At 40.9% G+C, this 13,752-nt stretch overlaps 1 protein-coding gene across 8 annotated transcripts in view; it reads right to left on the bottom strand.

Moving 5' to 3' along the window:
* Nucleotides 1–424: 424 nt before the first annotated feature.
* KIAA1210 (KIAA1210 ortholog) overlaps nt 425–13,752 on the bottom strand; it is a 53,942-nt gene continuing 40,614 nt past the window's right edge. For 7 of the 8 annotated variants that reach the window (XM_027687295.1, XM_027687292.1, XM_027687296.1 and 4 more), the window contains 6 exons: nt 10,918–11,130; nt 10,327–10,429; nt 7,700–9,280; nt 6,794–6,942; nt 6,202–6,307; nt 425–2,579 (listed from right to left, as the gene is read on the bottom strand). In XM_027687295.1, coding sequence (XP_027543096.1) covers nt 2,407–2,579; nt 6,202–6,307; nt 6,794–6,942; nt 7,700–9,280; nt 10,327–10,429; nt 10,918–11,130 — 2,325 coding nt within the window. In that variant the 3' untranslated portion in view covers nt 425–2,406. The remainder of the gene's footprint in view (nt 2,580–6,201; nt 6,308–6,793; nt 6,943–7,699; nt 9,281–10,326; nt 10,430–10,917; nt 11,131–13,752) is intronic. The other variant, XM_027687300.1, reaches the window with a different exon arrangement.

The raw sequence follows: 13,752 nt of genomic DNA, 5'->3' as shown, positions 1-13,752 counted from the left end.
AGTGAATTTCAAATGTAACATCACATGATTCTCTTGTGTTTTCCTTCTTTTTTAAAGCACCTCCAAAATGTTTTAGAGCAGCTTGTTTGAACACATTTGAAGAAGTATTTTCTGGGCTTCCTCCAACAGTGAGTGCTTACCTTCAAACCAACCCTTCACTGGAGGAGCGACAACTCCAGAACAAAAGGAGAGCCATCAGCTCTCTGGTGATATTTTGAAACTGCTAAATAGCTAGATTTAGAAAAGTTTCTTGGTCTGAGCAGCCATGTTGATCAGTCTTAGATCACACAAAATCACCTCAAAACAAAATCTCTGCAGTATCCCATGTTTAGAGTCTATATTGACCAAAGACCTCTTTTTTACTTTTTTCCTTAATGAATGAGGGCCATCCATCCCTCTTTTTTTCCCAGAAATTATACCATCATCACTGGTAACAGCATTTAATAGTAAACCAAATACGGGAATGGAATACAAACAGGGTTCCTTCAAGACAAGGATTACAAAAACATATATACATACCAAACATAAAAGACAGGAACAGTATTAAGATCAAAAGCAAACACAGGGAAAGAGAGATTATGGTATCATTTGCAGTACTTTGGATGAAGGATCACAATCCACATTAATAAAAAGAGAAGAGAGTTTACTGAATATAGAAATGCCCATATTTCACAGGGTCAGTAAGCTTCTGATGGGATGGCAGCTGTACAAAACTTCAGGAATCAAAGTTGAGTACGTTCATTTACATTATAGTCAAAAGTTTCAGAGAAATACAAATGTTCAGTTCTTTGTAAGAGAAGATATGCTTCCTAAAGCAGAGAAAAACAAGTAATAAAATAGCCATTGATTACCAAGTCAATGTGAAACTCCTACTCTTTCTGGTGTTAGTCCAGAATAAAGAGTATCTACAGATTCTGAGCCTACTTGGGTAAGTTTTCACCTATATGAAAAAAAAATTTAAAAAATCACTGTCTACCTCATAATTAATACTGTTTTCAAATTGCAAGAGCTACTTATTAAATTCAGGCCAAGACTGGAAGATTAAAATCTTGCTTGAGCTGATCTGAAAGCAATTTATTTCATTTTGCAGTTAATCCTATCTATAGATATTATTATCCTTAAAAATACCTACCAACTTTCCAGCTAAAAACAGTCCATCATCTAAGTCAGCCTTCAAATCTTGCACTGACTGTAAACAAAAGCTATGTAATGTGCAATGCTGTAAGAACTGAAAAGGACCATTAAGTGCTACTGCCACTTATGCCACTAACATCATTTTACAAAGCTTCTTTTTCAAATGTCTGTGTCCTTCAAAGCCAATAGCAAAACTTTTGTCAGTTTAAGTGACTGCAAAGCCAGGCCCTGAGAGAATAGTCTTGCCCCAGCTGCACATTCTCAGACTGATGTTGAGTTACAGATTAAAGACTGAGGAGACGAGAAGGAAAGCAGATGCCCCTTGTATCACTAATATTAAATACCACTGACTAAATACATATCCATATGAACATAGAGGGTGGCACTTCTTGAAAACAAGATGCCACCTTCTAAGGAGCAGAGAGTTCTCATCCCCAACACACTCTTTAAGAGAGACAATTGGCTGAGGAATCTCACACACAACAAAAAATCACCATTTGCCATAATTAAAGAATGGATTCTTTTAGCAGAATGTCTAAATTATCCCAGATTTCCAAAGGTGGAACCAAAAGCAGAGCATACACTACAGCGTGATGGTTTTCCAGTGCAAGGGAGAGAATGGATGTGTGGCTCTGGGCCATTCCACTGGGTATCTGTGAGCAAAGCACCAAGACCAAAGCGTTGTGACTTCAAACCACACAAAAGCCAGAATTGCTTTAACTCATAATGTGTTTAGATCTCACAGCTATCACAAAGCAGATCCATTAACAATCTGAAGCAAAGTCAGACTGCCCATCCCAGAGCATTAGAGAAAGAAGTGTGATGACATCAATGCCCATGAGTCATGATGCGTCAGTGCCCAGAATTGTATCTATTTTATAGCATACATTAATTTCTTAGCTCAAAGAAACTGCACAAAATACTGTATGGTCTTTAAAAGAAAGAGTTTCTTTAAAAGAAACTTTAAAAACATATTTTGCTAGAGAAATGTTTCAAAAGCCTGAAGCAGGTCCTCTTTAGAACATCACCATCGATGCGTAAGGATGTAAAAATTAATCAAGTTTTCCTAGTGTTTGGTAGTAGGAAATGTCCAGTTTCCTAACACATCAAATTAAGCCTGCAATGGCATTTCTTTGTCGTATATTTACATACAACAGTCTGATCAAAAGCTTTAAGGCTCTAATTTCTCAAAAAAATGGTCACAGTAAAGAAGGGATTAAATGGAGTTAATGCAGCTATTGGCAATACAAAGAAGGATGCTCCTGTCATCTGCTATTGTACAATCTGGGGCATTTCACTCCATGCTTTGGCTTTCTTCTTGGCCAGGGACAGCCACGGTGGTTCAGCAGGACTGCAGGGTGTCATTGGCAGGTTACAGGAGTGCCTTGCTTCCTTTTCAACAGCAGGAATCACAGATGCTTCCTGAGAAAGAGGTTCAGCTTTACCTGCCAACAAGAAGATACCCATCACTCATCAGAAGGCTAAAGACTCCATTTCTGCCAGTAATATTTCCTCATCTCTAAAGCAATTGTTTTGCAGCCCGAAATGCTTGTGAATCACAAATAAGTCAGAAGATTTGTTATCTCTGGCACTGTCTGGTCCAGCTACAGCAATCGAAAGGATCAGCTACTGCAACAGGAAAATTGATAGCAAGCTGCTAGTGAGTAATATGCCCATATAAGAATCTTCTCTTCAGTCCCAACAGCAAGTGTCTAAGCCCTGATAAATGAAGAAATTCTTCAAAATTCTTCAAGCATGTGGAGACTATAGCACCAGTCATTTTTCTAATTCATATTCTCGGCTAATTAATTTCTTAATCTTTTCAAACACTTGACTTCCATTAAAGTGCACAGCAAGGAGTTCCACAGACTAATTCTGCTCTGTGAGTGCAAGAAAATCCAGGAATAAAACTCCTGAGTACACATGAAAATGGAAGCAAAATATCTGCAGGATAAGGATCACCCCAGGCTTGCTGTGGAGTTAAAAGTAACTGGTATATGTTTTTCAACACTGAGAAGACTTAAAGTTTTTTTTCAGTCTTCACTGCTGGCACAAATATTGCTGCAGCAATATTATTAAATACTAGGTAGGGATCAAACCAGTGCTTTATATTCTTGGACTTTTAAGCCAAAAAGGTAGGACTAGGTGTTCCTCTTGATACAGCCTGACAGAAGCCTGTCATCCTCACAAAGGAATGAGGAATACAGATAATGCTCCCTGTATGGCTTTGAGTGCCTATTTAGAAAAGGCCTCCTCCATTCATCTTATTTGAAATTTTTCAAAATTAATGTCTTCAGACAGACAGCCCAGAATGGGGCTTCAGAGAATGCAGCTCTCATTCTTCAGATATGGTTCACAAGTCTTTTCATCATCATGCTCTCTCCATCCATTTCAATCCAGGCAGTACTTCATTTCTGTGTCAGTCAAACTAAGAAAATTCAGACTTTTTCCTCATACTTGACTAGTCTGTGTGTGGTGTGAGGCAGGTATGATGAGGCTGCTATGCTCCAGCACAACAGGGGCCACATGTGGACTTAAGCCATGTTAAGTACAAGAAGCTTGATCTTGCTTGAGCTGAAATCAATGGAAAATATCCATCAGCTCCATCAGTCACACTCCTGAACAGAGCCAAAGTAGTTCCCTATTTCTACTCAGGAGGTCCCTTGTCTTTCAAAAATTTTGGCTGGTTGGTAGTTCTTGCAAGAGGCAAACTGTACTTAGGAATACTGGAGGAAGTACACTATTCATTAAAAACAGGCTGCAGCTCTACATATACAACAGACTTTCAGAAGTATCTAAGAAGATGTAGGAATTTAGGTGTTACTGAAATTTTTATTTTGACAATTAATTTCCACATTTTGGAAGACCTCCTTCTTTGTAATAAGCAAAAGTGACTCTAAAACTGTTTGCATGGTCTCAACACCACAAGGTAAAGCAAAATCCCAAAACAGTGGCTCGTTCCTATTTGCAGGAAGACAGGCTTTGAGACCAACCTCAAGGAGCTTAAGGTGAGGTGGGAGAGCAAGAGGAAACTTCCCTTGGTTGTGACATGGGCTGTCATGCAGCAGTAACAACACTCTATTAAAGTAAGGAACTGATGTCTTGGAATTCTCTTCCAAACTTAGCTGACCTTGAGCTGTCCTGGCTCTTGCTGTTGCATGCAGCTTGTGTGGATCACACAGAAAACCTCAACCAGTCATTAAGAAAACTGCTAACAGTTAACATATGCCAAAAAGCATGATCCAAATTAATAACTCCTCTGGATATTAAATCTACATCCTGTTCACCACCAGCACCTTCAACTAACCAAATTGCTGGCTGTGCTAATGGGAATCAAATAAAGGGGAGGTTACATTTGGGATTCCCACTTTCCTACTCACACATGGACAGTGCTGAACATTTCCTAAACAATAGGGCATGGTTTTGCAAGCAGCAGAGGAGCAGTGTTTTCCATAAACATCAGCACTAGTCAGAGCTTCTCGTGATGTTCAAGGTGTGGAACACTAGAATATGCCTATAAATGCTGTCTCTGGGGGCGAGGAAACAGTTATCAAATGTCAGGAAACTGGGCCAATTCTTAGGAAGAGGTGATGCACAAAAACTTGTAATTCTGCTGCAAGGACCACAAAGAGTGTAAGTTCTAGTAAAGGAGAAGCAGAGTTGCTTGTGAAGTTCTGAATTTTGACTGAAGGTTGCTGGCTTCCAAGGTTTAGATGATTCAACAAACAGAAATCTGGTCAGCTTGTGCCAGCCTTTCGATCCCAGCAAAAATCTTGGCCTGTTTACATTTCATCTCTCACTTTGCACCTAAAAGCATAAGACAAAGCTGGCTTGTAACAGCACCCTTTCTAAAAGCTATATTATGTTAGTCACACAGAGATAATTGGCAACCGCCATCAGAGCTTCTGTGTTGGTGCACACATCCTGAGCCAGCCAGATATCTGTAGTGAGGGAGAAAGCTTATTTTGTAGAACCTGTAGATTCAGAAGTGGATAACAGCTCTAAAAACAACTACTACAGGGAGCACCACAGAGTACCACCTAAAGTCTCTAACACAACAACTCTGGATGCTGGCGGATTACAAGGGAAAAGTGGCCAGGTGCATGTGCTCTCTCTAGACAGCATCTCCTACTGTGTCAGCAACAGGAACCTGGAACAGAAAAGCCACAGCTCTGACACAGTGGGGCATTTCTCATCTTCTTAGGCAGTATCTGAAATCAATAGCTTTCAGCTGGCACAATATGCTTTTACAGCTGAAGAACCAGCTTATCTATATGTAGCTGGAGGTTTGGCACCACACTGAGTAAGCAGGGAGGGATAAGCTGCAGCCCAGCAGAAGCCCTGGAAGAGGTAATGTGAGTCACGATGTCTGAGTCACACTCTTCCCCTGCATCTTTATTATCCAGAAACACAGCTAACAGATCAGGAAAGGGGCCATCGAGCCTCTGTTCACCTGAGGGTGAAACCCACTCTGCCTAAATTATTCTTGATACGTGTTTATCTCTTCAACACATCCAGCAATGGAAGCTGCACACACTCTGTATGCAAGCCACGCTTTTCTGCACTTCACCACTCTTGTTATTAGATGGTATTTCCTAACATCTAAGCTAAACATCCCCTGGTGCATTTTAAGCTCATAAAGGTCATAAAGACTAGTCTTGGCCTCTACAGAAAATTGAATTGTCTTTTCTAGACTAAACAAATCCCCTTCCATCAGTATTTCCTGGCTGACTGGAGGTCTAGAAGTCCTGACCTTTTTTTGCTGCTCTCTTCTGGACACTCTCCAACTTCAGCTGCTATTCTTTAGTACTGACCTTGGCCGGTAATAAATCACCAGACTGTTTATATGCCATTCCTGAACTGGCAGTGGAGATAAAAGTTCCTCACTTGCTTTCTCTGAACGAGCAAGCCATTATGTTGACTTATACACAAACTGTACTCTGAACAGGCCTTATATAAAGTGTGCTGATTATAAAAATGGATCTATCTTCCCCTATCACCTGCCACCCACACCACTTACTGGTATAAACCGTAGCCACTATGTATAGATGTAAAGAAAAAGAATACCTGTTGCTGCAGACACACTGGTCTTCATTAGCATTTTCTTGTCCTGAGAGCTCAAGCTGGAAGGCAGATTCTTCTTCAATATGTTTTCACTAGCACAGATCCCTTGCTACAGCATGAGGGGAGAAGAAAAGAATGCAACTGAACCACCAGCCACTGGCACTCATAAAGCTCACCCTGGCAACATCTCAAACCTGACTGTGGAAATGCAGCAAAAGCCAGACAAGGATGGCTGGGGACATCCTGTGGGAGGGAGGGAGAAGGCAGTGAGGAAGCTAATACAGCTCAAAGCAGCTCTTGGGCTACATAAATACATTCTGGGCAATAAGCAAGCTCTAAAAATGTTTGGGTTTGAGTAGTGCAAAGGAACATACAGGAGTTCTGAAACTAATCACTGGGACAGTGTAGTCACATGTGTCTTTGCTCACTTGCATCAGTTGTCTGCCTCAGTGTTTTTAGAGGCCAGCCCTGCAAATCTTTCTTTGGGTAGTGCTCACAACACACCTCCCACGAAGATGACATTGAACAGTTTGCAAAAGCACCCAGGCAACCTAGGGCAGGATTCACACCCATGCAACATTACTTGGTACTCTACCTCCTCCTGATCCACTTTGGTCAAAGCTTTGTCTTCAGCTTTATGTTCTTTGGCAAGAGCGTGGTCCTGGAAACCCTTTTGTTTTAGCTTTGCCATGGAGACCCAAGCTGGTTCAGAGGAAGCAGTTTCCAAATATGGAGTGACTTTTTCTACAAAAGAAGCATTTTTGAAGTAAAGAAGGGATTTAGGTCAAGTCAGCCTAAAGCTAGTGTTCCATGTTTTAAATCCTTCAGCATCTGTAATACTCTTTGAACACTGTGGAGATGAAATTACCTTCCCTGATGATTTTGTCCTTGCCAATAACTGCTTTTTCCTGTTTATTCTGGAGTTTTTGACCTGACTCCGCTTCCGTTTAAGTCAATGGCAGAACTCCCACTAAGGTCGTTGTGAACCGGATTTTGTCTTTGAAACATCCTTATATTGCAGACTAAATTAATATGCTAAACATGATTTTTTCATGTAGGCAGTAAAATACAGGCTGCCTTGTCACTTTTAAAATATTTTAAATTAAGTCACTGTAGAAAAAAAAGTAATCACACCTAATGCAACTCCTAGTTAAGGTTTGAGCAGATGCAGTCTGAATTATTAACTACCAAATAGCAGTAAGTTTTAAAAAACTGTGTTAAAACTCTGACTATATGCACAAGTACCTCGTACCAGAAATGTTTCAGATATAGCCCTCAAGCTATTGTTGTTATTCTTGCTGGAACACACCCCTCATTAAGATAAGCCAAGAATTCTCTTGACTGGCCAAATCATCAAGCCAATTAAATTATAGTGCTGATGAACTTAAGGCTGAATTTGGTCCTCATCAAGAGGATTTTTATCTTTTGTTTGCCACTCTGCCAAGCCTATTACATGACCACTGTTTTCTACAATGTCTGGTTAAAAATACAGCATAAATACCTGAAGGTTTATGACCATTTTGCTTCTTTGCCGCTTCTTCTGATCTGGTCTTGGGGGGATTTTTGTCTTCTAGGAGATCAGGCTTTTTAACAACTGATTTTGTGCTGACAGGAAGGCCTGGAGGTGGCTTCCCAGTTCCCATCAATTTCTGATCCTCCTTGGTTGAAGCAGAGGAAGCAATGGGAACAGCTGAGGGGATCAGCTTTGGAGACTCTACACGGTTTTCACTCTGGTATTTTAGCAAAGAAGATGTTCTCCTTAGTCTGACCCCAAATGGGTTCTCAGCATTTTGTGTTTCATGGTCAGCCCACTCCATAAAAGAATTCAAATGCAGATCTCTGTCCTTACAATCTCGATCAAATCTATCTGAATTGGTTTTTGCTGATTCCTGGATGACTGCATCAAAACGTGTGTGCTCTTTTGTCGTTCCCTCAAAGAACTCTGGTCTTATAGGGGATGTTGGGGAACTTCTGGAATAAGAATCTTCCTTTGAATTTGAACCCCCTGAGAGAGATCTTTGCCATGCTGGTGCAATGGTAAATCGGACTGGTTTAGCAGAAGCAGTCTTCAGTGGACTTTTAACATTTTCATCTGAAGACTGATTGCCTTCCACTGTTTTTCTGTGAGAATCTGTACTGCTTATCTGGTACTCCCTACTGTCATCATCAGAAGGTATATTACTCTTCAAGCCAGCCAAACTCGAAGAGGCAAGACACCCAATGGAAAGTTTTTCAGAAATGCATGATGTGCTGGCCTGTTTGTTACCCTTTGAAACAGGAACAGTTTCTGCTTTAAAACATCCTTCCAATTTACTGCGAGGTAGCATGCAACCTGCTTCCGAGACAGATGCAGCAGTGTCTACTTTTTTTTCTGCATTGCCTTTGGGTGACTGAGATTCCATAATTTCACAAGTTTCTTTCTTATTTCTTGTTACTGAACTGCTTTCAGGCTCCAAAACAGCCACTGTCTCAATGCCAGCACAAGACTCTGAATCAGCTACCACAACCTGTGAAGTGCTTAGTGCAGTACCTGGGACGGCACAGTTGGAACGATTCTCAGTAGAACCCAAGCAGGTTTCTACTTTGCCAGCAAACAGTGGATCCCCCTTTTCCTGGGCTTTGATGTTTGGGTCCACAGAATTTAGTGAGGACACATTTGCCAATATATCTATGCCCTCTGTTTCCACACCACTGCTAAACAAGTCAGCTGCTGGTATGTCTGGAGACACAACAGCTTCTCCTCCGAGTTGTTGCAGCTCTGGAAGTGGAAGTACTTCAGTCCTGGTACTTTGCTGGTGTTCTTTCAATTCATCAGCAGACTCATCTGAAGAGTGCAACACTTTTGCACTGTGCTGTTCCTCCAGGTTCACTGGAGAAGGCTCGGGTCTCAGAGGGAGAGTGGCTGCTCTGTGGTGATGGTCCATGCAGGGAAGGCTTGCATCCTCCTGCAGCAAAGCACAGGAGCCTCCTGCCACAGCTGTGGAATCACAAGAGTCACGAGCAGCATCAGTGGGAGCTTTTAAACCTGGTGTCTCCATAGAACTGCCTCCCTTTGCAAATTGTCCCACCTGGGCTGATAATCCTGTATTAAACAGAGAAGAGTGTGCACTTAGAGGTTACAATTCAAACACCATGTGTATGACTAATTCATTCCAGACAGTGCAGTCATTTAACATGAGTGTCCCACATCTGGGCACCATTAACTGACAAATAAGGCTGTTAAAAGCATATTTAGAAAAGGGCTGTCCAAGTGAAAGACTAATAAAGTTTTTAGTTTGAACATACCTAATCCAGAGAATCCAGGGAATGACTGAAAGTTGCTGTCTGTACCAAATTAGTTGCTGTTTAGTTGTTTTTTGAGCATATCCCTAATTGTAAGACTACTAGCTAGATTCCTCTAGACATTTCTTCATGCATATGCCTAGAAAGGCTGTCTACAATGACGTGGAAAATTCTCTGTATATAAGCATGACACCTCAACATCAGGTAGCTCTGCCTCCTGCAGCTTCAAGCAGGGTTGTTGATCATCTGGATATCTTAGATGTGCCTGCACACACAGTAACTGATGCTTGATAGCACTGGGTTTGCCCTGAGTTTGCCCTGACAACATCATTGCACTACCATCAGCCAGGTAAGGCAGTGCTACAGGGAGAAGTCTTTTGGTGCTGTTTGGAGAAATTTCATTTGTTTTACAACTTACAATTGTGTTACTACTGACAATTAGCTGTTATTCAGTTGATAAGGGGGTGAGTAGCAAAGGAAGACCCAGTAAACACAAGCCAGTCAAAGTCACCTTTCACACATAATAGATATAATGCTGAGGTTAAGGTTTTTCTTAGTGTTAATGAACTCAGCTTGGTAGCCAATGAGACCCAAACAGCTGTGTAGGACAGGTACTTCTGAACATAGTGCTTTCACCTCATGTATTTTTTAATGCTGCCCTCAAAGTTCACCACTTCAGCACCACTGTGTTAAGTGTACATGACTTTTTCCATCATAACACTTTAGCAGCCAGGATCGATTTTATGATATAAAACCGAAAGAGAACTAGTTTTAAAAGACTTAAAATTCAAGTAGGTCTTGTCAGGGTTCAAACACCTAAAGTAGCAACAATTAAGTCTTCATTACCTTCCCAATCACTTTTATGTTTGTCACTCTCAAGTAATTCTGTTGAATTTTCCTTCTTTTCTGGAGTTGCAGGAATACATGCTTCATTTTCCAGCTGCTCCACCTAATGAAGTGCAGTAAGACCTTTTAATTAAAGAATCACGCACAAAGATTGTATTTTATACACATGAATTTTTATAAATACTCAAAACATAGACACAAAACCTCCACCTTGTAATTTACCAACACTGTGGTTAATGTACTACTCCAGTTAAGAACTAGACTTGTAAAAATAGACTTAAGCCTCTTCAAAACTGACAGCTAGCTTTTCAAACAACAGGAATGTTTTTACAAATGAAGCATAACCCCCAACTTTTTGGCTAAATAATGAAAACCAAAACTTGTACTTTCTTCAGTTTCCATGATACTGAAGTTTTCCAAGGCTTTTTTGGTTGGTTGGTTTGATGCAAAATAGGTGGTTTCCCTTTCTCCAACAGAAGAAGTAAATGAACATGGATAAGAAAGAAAAAAAAATTAAACTATTTAATATAATAGTTAAAAATTCACATTGATTTCCTTCTTCTGAGCGATTCTTTTCAGGAAAACACTTACCTGGAGGGGTTGCTGATTCTTGTTGGTAAAGCCTTTCTGTTTGCGAGGGTTTATGGCAATCCTGTGCCTGGCTGCTGAGGTGTCCAGGCAGCCCAGGGGACTGGCAGGGGTGGTGAAGTCAACGGGAAGGAAGCTGCTGCCTCGTGAGATGGGGGCCCCCAGAGTGGCAGGGGGGGAAGGACTGATGGGCCTGGAGGAAGCTCCAGAAGGTATCTGTAAAACACAAACACAATGCTCTACATTCTGCTTGGCTTCCCCACAACTCTGGAACAGTTCCTTTGCTACCCCCATCCCTTTCAGAAATCTGAAATGGCTGTGTGTCGGGGCATAAAACCTCTTTTTAAAATACTTGCCTAAAGTCATCTTTGCATAGAGATTACTCAGTTCTGTGTGTTCAGCTGTATGTTACACAGAGTGAGAAATACCTGTCTCTTGCTTTCCCACAGTGAGAGCCTCAGCTTGTCTCCTTCCCATTTCTTATCTGAAAACCCGTTTGCAGTACATGCAGACACCAGCAGGAGACACTGGTGCCGTTTGTATAGCTGCATTCCCATATCAGTAATGTGACAGCACAGGAATATAGTATTAAAAAAAAGCACAAAAACCACCAGAAGTAGCATGGATGCTTTTTCCTCTTTTCTCTAAGAAATTTGTCATAGCCACTTTTGTCTTTTAATATCCACTTTCAGGAGAATCAAATGCTTCTGTCCAACAAGTATCCCAGAACCATCTTCCCGACAGGGATGTGGGTCTCAGCCTTGCAGCAATGCTGCTCTGGGGAACTAAAGAGCAGTAACCTTAGATTAGGCTATGAAAATAAAGGGTTTACACAAGTGTTCATAGAAAACCCCCTAAACATGCAGTTTGACTAGTTTTGCTACTGTTTTGAAATGTAGACCAAACTTTCTGGAACATCTGCAAAATGTCACAGACGTGCCAAAGAAGCTTCATTCATAAAGCAAGGTGACACACAGCCATTGCACTGTGCCTGGCATTCAGATTATAGTTTTGTTTTGGCTTGGGATATAACACAGCATTTAAAACATGTATGGTGATGAAATTTCAGAGATAATGAAAACATCTTTCCATCTGATCTACAGAAATTGTCAGGGTACATTTGTTTGTGTGTTTAAGGTAGCTAAAATTCTTCTTTATTTTTTTCCTTATTCTTCACTGATTTTTTAGTTCCTAGATGAGAAATAAACCACAACAGGATTGTGTATTATGGTGTGTATTATGACAGATACAGATTCTTCCCATGAAAAATTTAAACATTGTGAAACAGAGGAAGATGAACACAGCTAGTAAATAAGCTAACTCTTGTTATAATTCTACAAGATTAATGATAAACCTGTAAGGATCATTAGAACTTAAAAAAAATAATAACATTGTTTCTAGTTTCTACATACAAGTTCTTCTGTTTTCCAGTTATAAAATTACAGTTGTGTTTATGTAATATAAAAATACCTGAAGCCAGTATTTGAGCTATTGCTAAATATAAATGGCAAATTCCTTAATCCACCGAGGATTCAGGATAATTTTGTCTCAGACCACTGACAGTTTGTATAGTCTTTCAAAAACAGTGGAGCAAACACAAAATTTCCACATCAGTATTTAAGTATAAGATCAGTTTAGTGTTTGTTGCTTACTGGGCAGATGCAGGAGCCAGCACAAGGAGGATGCTGCAGCTAGGAGGCCCATTTCCTAAAGAGTGTTCGTGCCAAAATACTACCTCAGTCCCACAGGTTGAAAACCTGTTTTGCTTTTAATCAGCCTGGGTTGAAGATGCCAACAAGGAAGTTAGATTTCCATAAAGGCTATCTTGGCAAAGGCTGGTAACGCTGGCAAATGTCTCTGTGAAGCCACTTGCTGCTCTCTTCAAGTGACAGCCTCACATCCAGCTTTAGGTTAGTCAGAAAGTGGGTCTTTGTAGAGGTAGGAGGCCCTGAGATGTTACATGGGTTGCACATCTGGGTTTCACACAGAGGTGCCAGCAGCATGAAGCTCTCAGAAATCCCAGCGAAGCAACACATGGCAAAGATATGAAGTAACTATCACGTGCAGCAAGATCAATACAACAGCAGAACGTAAAACACTACACCTTGTGTAACTTCAGATTGCTTAGGTTGAAATCCTGTTTCTCATTTACCAAGTATTTCCTTTACAGTGTTAAAGTGTGTTCTCTCTGGTGAGGTTCTCAAACAGGGATTCTGCGTGGAGGACTGCAAAGCTTGGGCAAAATGGTCTGTAGCTGTTCTGGACCCATAAATATTCCCCTTCTCAGCTAAATGGCAGATTGCTTTGCTTATACAGTTGCTATCCCATGAGTTGAATCAGCTCTGTTGGACTGGTGCTGCCTTTGGCATTGGCATAACTGTGGTCTGACTGGTCTCTCAAGCATTATATTAACACTGGAGAAAGGCGATATAGCAAATTGTGGGTTTGCTTTGAAAGCATGAGATGGGCAGGAATTCAACTCAGCTTCAAGCACCAGGGACAGTAAGGTGAAGGTCCTCTAAGCTCCACTCCAAAATCACAACCTCTGTAAATTTTTTCCAAGCTGATCAAGGAATAGACTGCATTGTTCTGACAGCAGGACCTTCTGCTTCTGATGGTCATTTATCATACAAAGAAAATTGCAAATTAAAACACACCTTTTCCTGTGGAATACCTGGTATCAGGAAGGGTTGATCCTGCAATCATAAGAGAAATGCAGGGTATTGCTCACAAGCCACTGCTGATGGGCAGGTGTGATTTAGCTATTACTGCTGTTGGGTATTAGGGGCCTGGGACATTGAAGTGCTTTGCCTTGACCAATTTTTTGTTACAGATTCA

This window comes from Neopelma chrysocephalum, unplaced genomic scaffold (assembly GCF_003984885.1).
Source record: "Neopelma chrysocephalum unplaced genomic scaffold, ASM398488v2 Primary Assembly neopelma1_73b, whole genome shotgun sequence".
Classification (NCBI taxonomy): Eukaryota; Metazoa; Chordata; class Aves; order Passeriformes; family Pipridae; genus Neopelma; species Neopelma chrysocephalum.
The sequence above is the reverse complement of the archived record's forward strand: the minus strand, read 5'-3'. Positions and strand labels throughout refer to the sequence as shown.